This window comes from Periplaneta americana, chromosome 2, assembly GCF_040183065.1.
Source record: "Periplaneta americana isolate PAMFEO1 chromosome 2, P.americana_PAMFEO1_priV1, whole genome shotgun sequence".
NCBI lineage: Eukaryota > Metazoa > Arthropoda > Insecta > Blattodea > Blattidae > Periplaneta > Periplaneta americana.
In genome coordinates this window covers 134670284-134684240 of record NC_091118.1, presented here as the reverse complement: position 1 = coordinate 134684240, position 13957 = coordinate 134670284, and the positions used below count along the sequence as shown (strand labels likewise).

The following is a 13957-nucleotide window of genomic DNA, read 5'->3' as shown; positions in this document are numbered from 1 at the left end:
ATTCTATCGTGGGCTGTCATGCCCTTAGTAGATTTGGACAAGGTAGGGTATCCATGGGCCACTGAACGAATATTCCACACTTTTATCACTGCCAATGTGGCGCTATAAACCAGTTTTCAATACTTTTATCACAGCCGCAACACATTTCAATTCTTATTGTACTATATGTATATGTAGAATTATCACTACATTAACATATTTTTAATATATCACAAAACATACACTGAACGAACTAAATGTAACTATTATGAAAGTCGCCATATTTTCTGTCTGGAATTATGATCCACTTCCAGTAGATGCTAATGACACTAGTAGCAAGGTCGGAATACATGTAAGCGAAATGATGTTAAACGTGAAGAATGTTACTACAGTTGTGTAGAATTATATGACAGGTTAGGTTAGGTGTGTATTATGTGACAGGTTAGGTTAGGTTTGATTACGTGTGTAGTATTATGAGAGGGATTGGGTTAGGTTTGATTAGGTGTGTAGTATAATTACTATGTTGCTAACACTGAAACCCACTGTTACATTAACGAAATATGGCCGTATTCATTCACGCACGACGATTTTCGTATATAAGTAAGGTACGTACTTAGGGCAGATTTGGTGGGCATATAGCTCTCCCAGCAATCACATCAATTTCTACTGATCAATACTATAAATCCAAGTTCCTATAGTGGCTGGGACATAAGTAACCTTCACCATAGGTTTTATCGCAAGTCAGTATTTGGACTTTTTTTTATTTATTTTATTTTATTTTATTTTAAACATTTCATTCCAAAGACTGTACAATGCAGCATAGGAAAATGTCATGATTTACAAGTAAGCAATAAGTTCATAAGTTACATACAATGGAATAATTACATTATATAATATCATATGGACAATTCTTCCTAAAAGTTATACAACTATATAGAGTTAAAATATTCACCAATATTATATAATGACAAGTCTGTTAATTTGTTTTTAATTTCTTTCTTAAAAAGCCTCAAGCTTAAATGTCTAATATTGCCGGGTAAAACATGATATAACTTTTTACAAATCTCTACAAAGCTGCTATTAGTAGTAGTGTAGTTACATTGTCCTTTTCTTAAATCATTTTTATGCCTTGTAGAATAGCTATGTACTGAGCTATTTGTAGTAAAATTATTAATATTTGTTTGTACATACATTAAACAACTTAAAATGTACAAAGACGGTACAGTTAAAATTTCAAGTCTGCGAAATAAAGGTTTACAACGTGTACGGTTATCAACATTACAAATTATTCTTACTGCCCTCTTTTGTAGTTTCAATAACTTTATTATTTTTGGATCATTACCCCAAACTATTATTCCATACGTCAGATGGCTATGGATATAAGCATAGTATATGGATTTTAGCACTTCAACACTAACATGTGTTTTTAATTTCCTTAACATAAAAATACCTTTGTTGAGTTTCTTAGATAGTATGTCAATATGACAGTCCCATTTAAGTGTAGATTGTATATGCACTCCTAAAAATTTGACAGATTCTTTACAATTGATTCTATTGTTTAAGGAAAACTCTAAGTTCTGTATCTTCTCTTTGTTTAAGCAAAGAGAATTAGTTGAACACCAATCTTCTATTTTTCGGTTAACATTAGATGAAACCATGAGGGGACTCGAGAGACATGGAATCAGTAGGACACCGGACCTTCACCTAAGATAACATAGCACATCATATGACAACAGACAAGTAGCCTATTCATATCATAGGCGGACTTGAACCCATGACTATAGCCCCTACGCAACATAAAAGCCGCTCATCCACATGCACTACAGTCAGAAACGTATGATCAAGTGGCCAGTCTTGACCCTCAATGGAATGTCATGCTACGAATGTACACAAATGATAATTAGTATAACTGTCTGTATAACTGATACTGGTACCTTCTTTTTGGAACATTACTTGACAAAGTAAATCTGACCATTGATTTTTTTCAAAATCCTTTTAAAGTTTTAGTTCTTAAATATTTTGCAAGAAAATACCTCAAATGTAATATTTGAGGAGAAAAAAATAATTTTGGATAAACTTATTATTGTCTGTAATCATTAAAGAATTCATGCTGGTAGCTGCCTGATGAAGAGATTTGTTTTCAAAGTTGACACCATTACATAAAGCTTCAATTGTTTACCTATATTTAGGACGTTCTAAGTTAATCGTCCTTAAACTGTGGTTCGTGGATACCTTAGGATCCAAGACCTAATAGTCAGGAGTCCATAAGTGAGTTTTTAAACTAAAATTACTTTTGAATAATTTCGCGGGAAAAATTGTTCCGGAGCCGGGTATCGAACCCGGGACCTTTGGTTTAACGTACCAACGCTCTACCACTGTGCTACCCAGGAACTCTAACCGACACCGATCCAATTTTTCCCTCTATATCCACAGACCTCAAAGTGGGCTGACAACAGTCAAGCAACCAACTTCGAGTGCACTTCGATACCCGGCTCCGGAACAATTTTTCCCTCGAAATTATTCAAATCAACTTTAGAGGGAGTTATACCTGAAATCTTGATTTGCATAATACACGTCACTGTTCGTTAACAGAAAACCACAATTTAAGTCACACGCAGTTAGTGTGCACTCGAAGTTGGTTGCTTGACTGTTGTCAGCCCACTTTGAGGTCTGTGGATATAGAGGGAAAAATTGGATCGGTGTCTGTTAGAGTTCCCGGGTAGCTCAGTGGTAGAGCGTTGGTACGTTAAACCAAAGGTCCCGGGTTCGATACCCGGCTCCGGAACAATTTTTCCCTCGAAATTATTCAAATCAACTTTACAGGGAGTTATACCTGAAATCTTGATTTGTGTAAAATTACTTTTTTTTATTTCATTATGAAAAATATAATAACATTACCATTCAACCCCAACAATAAATACATGGTGGAAGTGATATAACTGTATGTATTGAAGGAGGCAATAAATTACATTAAAATAATAAAAAAAACTATTGTGCGTTTTGTAATCAAGTGTATGATTAATTAGAAATATAGGCTGAAAGTCTGCGTAGTTTGGCAACAGTGCATTTCTGGCTCACCTACAAATACACACAAACTCATATCTGAATAGCAGCATTCCGTCCCTTAGTCACTGCAGTAGCAGTAGGGTTGCCAGACTTCCTAATGGCAGGAAATAATGATACATGTTAATCTTTTTATTCAATTTGAAAGAAAACAGTCTATTTTATTCAAAAGTGCAAAGGGATAAATCATTTATCAGTTTCCGTAATGATAAGAATAAAAATCAGAATCATATGGATAGTACCAGTATTTAAGTTTTCCTTATTTATGAGTACGGATAGTTGTGGTGTAAATTTAGTGCTTGCAATGTGGACAGATCCATGCCATCAGAGGACCCGAAGAAAGTTTGCAAAAATTATTTCCTAGTTTTTCTAAGGGGGACTTGATTAGTTCTTTAGAGATATAATTATATTTTGTTACGTCACTGACAGAAAGGGAGCATTATGATATATGCACTCTTAAATTCCTCTCGGTTATAGAAGTCTTCATTAAGTTCACAAAGCAAGAAAGCCTACCCATATAATATTGAATACACAACGTCCTCCCTGTTATACTTTTATTTCTATCATTGTATCTGAGAAACTCAAAGACAATTCATAATCTACATATCCTACTTTCGAAATAAAGTGTTTTCTAAAATTACTTAACTTGTGTGCAGGCTTACTGCCTAGTATACCTAGAATATTCATCACTGCTTAGTAATAATGACTTATATCGTGGAATGTGATTGTAAGATATCTTACCTGTATCAGAAATGGTATTTCTCCTAATATGTTTGTCATTCTTTAAACGTCCATTTGAAAGAAATGAATTTCCATTCTTTTCTGGTAGAGCCGATATTATCTCATTGAATACCATAGGATTGTAGAACTGTTCACAATATCCTGGAAGTGTCAACTAAAGATATTAGTAAATTCTATGTTCTTATGGTACACACTACATACTAAGTTATATATTACAAGACACTTTAAACCAAGAAATAAAAATGACATTGATATTTAGTACAATTTGGTTTGAACTCGCAATGAAAAAAAATTTTAATTAGAATAATTCGTTTAGATTCTTAAGTCTTAAGCTTTAAATTATATGTAACCCAGTAATACTAGCACTTTTATATACTAGTAATTTCCCCTTATCTTCAGGATCTGTATCAGCAGTTAACCTCAGCAAGGTTATTTTTAATAATATATTTCAGCTCCTACTGCAGTAGGTTTTGGAACATATCCCTCACTGTGGATACAGGGGGGATTTCAGTATCAATATCACTTAAATAATGAAGCAAATGCTATTACAACAAATTCTTATTTATTTAAAAGGATTTTTGTTGGCACATAACAAGAAATGAAATAGGGTTGTCTGTAGTCCCCAATTTCGTTAAGAATTTTTATTGACGAGAGTACTAGACAATGCAAACAACCTTAGTTAAGTATTTTAGTATATAGATACAATAAAATATGAAGGGCTATTTTATTCGCAAATGATAAATATAGCTACATTTAGCAACTCTGAAGACGATCTTCAAAAATTGTTAATAGGTACCAGTATTATTACCATTAAGTACGAGAAAAATTCGTACCGGCACCGGGAATCGAACCCAGGACCTCTCAGCTGTGCGCGCTGAGTGCTCTTAACCAACTGAGCCATGCCGGGACACGATCCACGATGCCGGCTGAACTCCTCTCGTAGTATTATGTTACGGCCTTACTACCTGCATTTAAGACGATACATGTCATATATATACAGGATCGCATATTAAATGACTTTATGGCCATATTCAACAACAGTTTCTGAAAACTGTTAACATTATATATGTATCGAATATGAATGAGGTCTCGCCCACCTCATTGCATATTACATGACTAGTGTGAACTAGTCAGTTTGTTTTATTACCATTAAGTACGAGAAAAATTACCGGTGCCGATACGAATTTTTCTCGTACTTAATGGTAATAAAACAAACTGACTAATTCACATTAGTCATGTAATATGCAATGAGGTGGGCGAGACCTCATTCATATTCGATACATATAGGTACCAGTATGTTTGAAAATATAATATCGATTTTAACATGGAAATTATATTGTCTGAAGTTAAAACGATTGCATTTTAAAACATATAAGATATAACATAATTTTATTTGAAACATCACTTTAACAGATCAAGTATTATATTTCAGTGAACACATTTTAATATATTATGCTACTTAAAGGAAGATACAAATATAACAGTAAAAAGAATGTGGTCAAAATCAATTAAGAATACTACTTACCGCTTCCTTGACACATTGGACATTTAGCATATACTTTCATTCTTCGATTACCAGTAATTGAAGGAAATTTGTCATCTGGTGACAGAACCTGGAGAAAAACAACACAAAAAGATAAATTGCAAAAGTCAGGACAAGTTAATTTTTTTTATACATTGCAAGATAAATAATTTTGAATATACTGTCATCATTCATCGTCTAAACTGTCTAAAGCAGTGGTTCTCAAACTTTTCGAAGGCGCAACCCACTTTTGGGTGAGACTTTCGTTGCGACCCCCACAATCGTACTGGTACTTAAGTCCATTCGAAAAATACAAATCAGCGTAAAATCAAAAACAACGATAATTTTACTCAATACCAGTGGACAACATCCAAATAAAGACCAAAATGGAAATACATGATGCAACAATAACATGAAATATTACGTAAACAACACTTCTGGTACTTCCAACTATTAACGTCTTGGAGTAATACAGTTTTTCAGATAAAAGCAGAACTTCGGACAGATACCTGCAAGGCCAGAAATCGGAATATGCAAACCTATTTTTGTCTTTGACTTTTAGACTGACCTTCCTTCCAAATACTTTCCGAACACTTAATTTTTAGCAGTTTGCAAAATCGAGATGTTAACAACAAACAGTAAGGGATAACATCAACGGATTTATAAAGGAACTTGACTTCTGGCTGACGCATGCGTAATCCTAATGGGCGACTGGAACGCTGTTGTAGGAGACAGTCAAGAGGGAAGAACAGTTGAAATTATGGATTGGGAAGAGAAATGACAGAGGAGATTCTTTGGTAAATTTCTGTAAAAGAAATGCAATGATTGTTGGAAATACATTATTCCAACAACATAAACGAAGAAGATACACGTGGACATGCCCAAGGGATGAAAGAAGATAGGCCTACTAGATAGATTATATACTGGTACGGGAAAGATTCCGAAATTGTTTAAAAAATGCGAAGACTTTACCAGGAGCAGATATTAACTCAGATCATCTCCTCCTGATAGGCGAAGTAGATATTCGTCTGAAGAAGATAAGAGGAAGACAAGTCATCAATCAATCAATCTTCTTCATGTATCCAGCTGTTTGCTGGCAACATAAAGTCCACTGTTTATGTAGAATTTTTCGGACAAGTCATCAATCAATCAATCAATCAATCTTCATGTATCCAGCTGTTTGCTGGCAACATAAAGTCCACTGTTTATGTAGAATTTTTCGGACCAGTCATCAATCAATCAATCAATCAATCAATCAATCTTCATGTATCCAGCTGTTTGCTGACAACATAAAGTCCGCTGTTTATGTAGAATTTTTCGGAAGAAATTAAAAACAATTACGACAGTCACAGAATTCGTTTCTAAATATAATGTAGAATGTAGGCTTTCACGGCCGGCATCATAGGGATTGATGTTATCCGGGCTAAAGGGCCATGGTCTGTTGGAGCTGTTGCTACCATATGGGCTACCTTTATCCCAGATAACATAGATTCCTATGATGCCGGCTGTGAAAGCCTACATTTAAGATTAGTCACCTCTATTGGGAGGATATCTACCGACTGATTCAACGACTGAAAGTTCTACGGAAGAAGAAGGCCCAATTACTGAGCTCCCTGACCTTCCTACTACACTGTCAAGACGCGGGAATCATCCCATGATTCCTAAGAATGAAACGCCAGCAGCATATGGCACAATCACATTGCATTTACAACCGCACTGAAATGGCTCTTCTCAGGAAATGGATACACCAAACGTGATGAGCCTTTTGCTATAAACGACAGGAACCTGTACGCACTCCATCTACATCTAAGCAGCAGACTCAGTGATAAAGACTGGACAGATATCGACAAGATTACGTACAATGTCATCCAGTCGAGGCTACTTCAAATTTCCAACCATCAGAAGAAGAAGTTTTCCAACTATGGAGTGAACATGAAACTGCCCCAGACCTTGGACACCAGACGGACAGTCGTGAACCTCTCAGATGACCAACTTTGATCGGACGAAACAGCAGTCTTGGCAAAGGAAGGAAATTTTGTCATTACCCCTGGCCATCTACCAATTGAGGGAATTATTGCCAATGTAGAATCAGGGATAAGGGGACTAGCAGTAGACGTGGCAGAAGAACTCCATTGGGAAAGGGCTAGAATTATTCAACACACCAATTCTCCGAAGAACAATCTAACCAACAAGGAAAGAGAGGCCTTAAAATAACAACGCCAACAAGAACATCATAGTTCTAGCTGCAGATAAAAACATTGCAACAGTAATTCTCAACACCACGGATTATGAGAAGAATGTCAGAGATCTTCTGGACCCAGGCACATACAGGGAACAACAGCAGTTATCCTGTAGAAAACTAACACCCTCATCAAGAATTCGTCTATCCCGACTGACATACTATGCTCAATCAAGAAATCTGAAGCACTGCCACCAAGGTTATGTGGCCTACCGAAAATCCACAAACCGGAAGTTTCACTCTGGCCAATCGTTAGCGCGACTGGTTTCCCGACTTACGAACTGGAAAAATATCTCACCAACCTATTGAAACAATACATAGGTAAGACGAGCTCCTAGATCAAAAACCCTGCCCATTTCATCGAGAAACTCAAGACCTTAGTTATACAACCGCAGGACATGCTAGTCAGTCTCGATGTAGTTTCTCTGTTCACTATACTAAAAGCCAGGTTATGTACCGACTAAACAGGAAGTAGTTGGTTGGGCGAGAGGAAAATGCGGGTTAGAGGGGTAGCCTGTGCAGTGATGACACGTTGAGTGTAGGGGGTGGAGGGGAGAACGAGAACTGAGCTTTTCATTGGACCTCGCGTGAAAATATCGTCTGCTAACGAAAATCTGGCAACGGAATCACGGAGACAGTGTAGCCAGTTCATTTGCAGTACCACGTGCATTATGAGTCGCATTTCGTACCAGCGTCATTAGCTCGTGCTTTCTTAAAAACAGTAATTTTATTTACTAATATTGTGGATAGTGTTATCGAGAACTATATAGGCCTACAGTAGTTATTTTAAACATATCGGTGACAAACGCTGAACACGTTTTGAATCTCGCGCCACTATGTGGCAACAGAGCTCAGAAAGAGAGTAACAACGTTGCTTCCGGTTTAGTCGGTTCATAACTTGGCTTTTAGTATAGAGTGTCAGTCGGCGACACTGTGGAACTACTCAGTAACATCTTTTCTGAAAACATTGTGGCTCTATTCCGCCACGTGTTGACAACCACGTATTTCCAATGGAATCAGGTTTTCTACGAGTAGGCAGACGGAGTGGCTATGGGGATCCCGCTCAGCCCTATAATCGCCAATTTCTTTATGGAATTCTTTGAAGAGGCGACCCTGAAGTCTGCGGTACTTAAACCTGCCTGCTGGTTTAGATACGTGGACGACACGTTTGTGATCTGGAACCATGGAAGACATGTCTTGGAGGACTTCTTAATCCACCTTAACAGCCATCATAAACAGATCCAGTTCACTATGGAAACAGAGAATGATGGTCAGTTGCCTTTCTTGAATGTATTGGTCTGCAGAAAGGAGAATGGTTTCCTCGGTCACAAAGTTTACAGGAAACCCACGCACATAGATCTCTATTTACATAAAGACTATAACCATCACCTCAGACAGAAGCAGGTGATGATGAAAGCAGATTTCCGACCAACAACACCTTGATCAAGAAATCGGCCATCTTATGTCAACACTGGAAGCCAATAGTTATTCTGTGAGAGAGATCAGAAGAGCCTTGAAACCTAGAAGGCAAACACGGGCTAGTCCGAGTCAAGGCTGCACCCTAGATCATATATGTAACAGATAACTCCTCGCTATGTTAAAATCGGCAGCACTTTGAAGAGAACAACCGCCAGGATCGCCACCCGTCCGCCGTAAACGAACACGAGATGGCAGCACAGTCGCTAATGCAATTCAAATGTGTATTATGACGTGACTCCTTATGTAACAACTAGATGGCAGCGTAGTAAACCTGACAAAAGTTGTTAACCTCAAAGCCTATAACCCCGACATATCTGTTACATATATGATCTAGGGCTGCACCAAGAGAGGCACGGTGTTCCTTCCTTACTTTAAACAGGTTACAGATCGCATTGGTAAACTACTAAAACAACACGACGTAGAGACAGTCGTCCTTCCAACGAAACAGACCCACAGTGTTACGTTCGCTCAAGGACAAACGTGACCAATTATCGACTATTGGAGTATACAGGATCCCGTGCTCCTGTGGCTCAGTATACATAGGGACGACTCAACGTAGTTTCAAGACCTGGATTACTGAACATACAAGAAACTACCGCCTAGGCCACATAGATATGTCAGCAGTAGCCGAACACTCGTATCGAGGGGGAGCACAACATCAGGTTCGAGGACACTGACATCCTAAGCGGCACGCTACACTTCTATGCCAGATTACATCGAGAGGCCATTGAAATCTACAAGCACAAGAACAACTTCAATCAAAGGAAAGAAGGCCTTAAAGTCAATCAAGCATGGTACCTGGCCCTGAGAAACACACGCATTAAACCATTCATTCAACAGCCGAACATGACGGTAGCCAATCACAACACGTTGACCACCGGTGCAGACTGCAGCAACAACGGTGAGCCATATTCCATCCTTAAATACCATAAGGCAACCAGTCACAGTTCTAGTCATTCCCAGCATGCTAAGGAGATCTTTGCGCTCCTATGTGCCACAGCAATGATGATGTCTGCCGGCGTAGCAGATGAAACATATGGTAGCAACAGCTCCAACAGACCACCGCCCTTTAGTCCCGATAACATCGATCATTTCAAAACAGTTGTTGAAAATCCAAAAAATTTGAAGTACTCACTGAAATGTGTGTCTATTAGTAGGATGTTTAAACTAGGATTTTTCTGGATCAAAAGACTGCAAGAATATGTCGTGCTTGCAAAAGAAGCTCTTTTATAACATTAACAACGTCATATTCATCCAATATAAGTTTATTGTCTGTGATTGCTATCGAAACAAAAGTGAGAAACATCTTGAACTTGAAAATATCACTGTGTGTATCGAATACAGAGTTCAGATTTGAGAAGCTAGCTACTTTCTGAAAAAACAGGCACATTTATGACATTAATTATTTCTTGCTTTACAATTACTGAAACATTTTTTATTTCTATTTTCAATGTGTTTATGTTTCTAAATACAAAATAAATATATGCTAATAAAGCGTATTTTGTTTTATTTTTTTAAATCATCTCGTGACCCCCCTCAGCTCTTTACACGATCCCCTAAGAAGTTGCGACCCACACTTTGGGAACCCCTGGTCTAAAGAAATAAAGTAGAGAAAGAACTTTTCCCTTTTTCACTCATTCCAAAAATGATCCTCCATACATTCTTAAGTTAGATGCCATGGAATTACTCTGCAACACATATAAGGAACACCTTCAAATTTATACAGATGGATCTGTAAACCCTGATAGTGGGGCATCAGGAGCAGGGTATTATATTCCAAAATATCAACTTCATACCATGTTCATTCTCCTCCAGTCTTGACACTGAATTGCTAGCTATTGATGCTGCTCTTCAGTGTGTTACTCAAATTTAAAAAAAAATCTATTTGCATACTTACTGTCTCCAAGGGGGCTAAGTTTAATATAATCAAATATGTACCGAACCTGTATGCACATACAATTATTTCCATTCAGAAACAACTAAGTAAACTAAAAAAACTCCAAAAGGAAATAACATTCCAATGGATACCTAGTCATTGTGGTATACCTGGAAAGGAGAAAGTTGATAAAATTGCAAAACAGACAACATATTTGCAACCAAGACCTCTTCAAGTGATATCTCTAGCCAATGCCTTTGCTTCAGTAAACTCTCATTTTACAAACCTATGGATCAACAGTTGGCTCTCTTCTGACAAAGGAAAAATTTTACAGTCCATACAAAAGAAACAAAATGACCTGAAAATGTACAAAAACTTGCCCAGACACGTTCAAACATTTTTAGCAAGATCCAGAACAGGTCACGTTGTCACACAATTATACCTACACCGATTTCATCTTTCTGATATCCCTACTTGTCTGTGGTGTAATAATCATGATGAAGATCTGAAACACATTCTTCTATATTGCCCATCCATAAATCACAAAAGAAATGAAATAAAATACACAGCCCTGCAGTATATATTGACTACACCCCAACTCTGGCTACTAGCAACAGGCATCTATAATGAACACCGATCAAAATATCCTTCATTTTTCATGAAAAACAAGAACTGAAAAGACTACATTGGATTATAGTGGACCTTACGTTGTCAGCAAACAGCTGGATACATTAAGAAGATTGATTCATTTTTTTCTTCAGGTTTTGCACAATTTTTTCCCTTCTGTTAATATTTCTACAGTTACCACTGGACCAGGTTTTCAGACCTTATAAAGAGGTTTTCCAGGAAACACTTGAATAATAACCCAAGCCATTCATTCCACTAGCATACCAGGATACTCAAGAGCAAGTGTAATCTCCAAATTCCCATTCAGAGCCAGTGAGCTCGTAGTGTTGGAGAATTTGAGAAGCCAAAACAAAATAAGTGGTTCCTATGCCACCTTTGCTCATTCTTTCGAATCCAGTGAAAGTTTTTTCAATGTAGGCGTGTCTACTTTTATACGTGTAAATTAAAGTTTTGAAAGGTGTTTCAACTATCAACTTTGTTGTCCACTTAATTTCTGTTCTTTTTGCAAATGATTGGGTTTCTAAGATTACAAAACAGTATTAACTGACAGGTATAATCTAATGCCAGAAAATAAATGAAAGTTACTTGTGTTGCTTGTAACCAGTCTTCAGTTCAAGCAATGTAAGAACTTTGTTTTTTATAATTTTCTCTGTTAGTATAAAAAATTGAGTTATTTAGCTCTTGCATTCAGGTAAGGATTTGATGATGCTGACAAACTATTTAATTATGCAAGTATGTGTTTTATTTGGCAGCATATTAAATATAGACAAACTATTAATCTCTAAAGGCTTATTTTATAAATAATAATCTAAAACTGTTCAAAGTGGTTTATAAACGAAGATATTTTACCACTGAATTATTTCATCTTTTCATATTTTGACAAAATTAATGTATTTTTGGCAAAATTTTCTTCATATTGTGCCAGTCTCTAGTAATCAGTACACAACCTATTTGTCTTTCTGTCAGAATTAATTTATGTCCAGCTATTTTATGGCTGTCAACTCTAGATATACCGGTAGCTACAGCTTTAATGTTGCTCTATAACACGGATTATAAATAGCCGCCCCCCCAAACTATATTTATGGGTGCGCCCCTGTATGAATGTGTTAGTTTGATTGTATGCCTAAATATGTCGCATGCATATTTTATTAATTTTATTAGGAAACGTCCTTTGTAAACGTCAGATTTATGAACAAGAATCCTGATTCACCATAACTGCATTTAGAAGAAAAATTGCAAACATTTTAATTATTTTTACTAACACAAATTTGCCAATCCTACTGTTTTCCGTTCCTAGAAAGTGTGATACGCAGAAGAAACTAGTATTTGATACAGAACATTACCAGTACTATATTCAGCGACAAACATCAAGAAATTCATTTAATATAGTCTCAAAATGACTTTCATTATACACAAGATCATCAAATAAACAAATCTATTGTCAGTACCGTGTACGGTACTGGTACCTATTCTATTATAGGAACGAATTCAGAATATCACTTAAGTGCATATATGTCGTTATTGCATTATTGAATTATTTATTTTTGGGGCAAGGGACATCTCTTTTTTATGTACGGTACTTATTTATCTATCTACTCTTGTACCATTAATAAAAACATTTTTTAAATTATTTTTAATTTGCACAGTCTTTGTACATAAGTACTTACGCGATATTCTGAAGTACCATATAACACTATTATAATAAATTCACAAAAATATTTCAGTATTTTTGCGTGTACATGTCCCGACTCCAGCAACAAATTGATTTTTGGCATCAGATAAGTCTTTCAGTCTAGTCAAAATAATTCCATTTAATATCCAGGTGAACATGAAGCAAACACTTCTCAAGTAAGTTATTATCTATTTCAGTACGTACTCACCATGTTGAGATAATGCCTTTATTGAACACATGTGGCAAATGAGCAAAACACACATCTAAAGAAACCATTCTTGATGTGGGGTGATTTATTTTTCATTCAGGAATGAATAATTAACGATCAACAGTACTAGAAACCATAGCAACCAATGTAAACAGAATGGACATTAGAGAGTATCATGCATGTAGTGAGTAGATGTGTCGTGACTTCTAAATTACTATGATCTGCGTGTTTGTGATGCAAGGTTCTTTTTTTTTTATTGAAAGAATAATATAGGGTGTGGATGCAACCAAGGCACCAGCTTTTGTGCACGCTAAAATATCCCATTACTTAAATAGAATGGGATATGTTGTTTCTATCTTTTCAATATAATTATTACATTACCCAAGTAAACAAATTTTTCTTATTCTTCTTCTTCTCCTCCTCCTCCTCTTCTGCAGTTTTGGGTAACATGTCCATTCTGCAACTACACAAATTGGTCCTTCCATCTGCGGTAGGGTCTTAATAAATTCCTACTTCCTTGTGGTTGGTAATGTAATGCCTTTAAAGATAAC

The 13957-nt window shown here is 36.5% G+C and overlaps 1 protein-coding gene across 1 annotated transcript in view; it reads right to left on the bottom strand.

Annotated features, from left to right (window-relative positions):
• The window catches only part of LOC138694589 (TOG array regulator of axonemal microtubules protein 2-like), a 53806-nt gene extending 40249 nt beyond the window's left edge, over positions 1-13557 (bottom strand). Inside the window, exons 1-3 of the mRNA XM_069818464.1 lie at positions 13407-13557; positions 5309-5396; positions 3784-3924 (exon numbers count right to left, since the gene is read on the bottom strand). Coding sequence (XP_069674565.1) covers positions 3784-3924; positions 5309-5396; positions 13407-13409 — 232 coding nt within the window. The 5' untranslated portion in view covers positions 13410-13557. The remainder of the gene's footprint in view (positions 1-3783; positions 3925-5308; positions 5397-13406) is intronic.
• Positions 13558-13957: the final 400 nt, after the last annotated feature.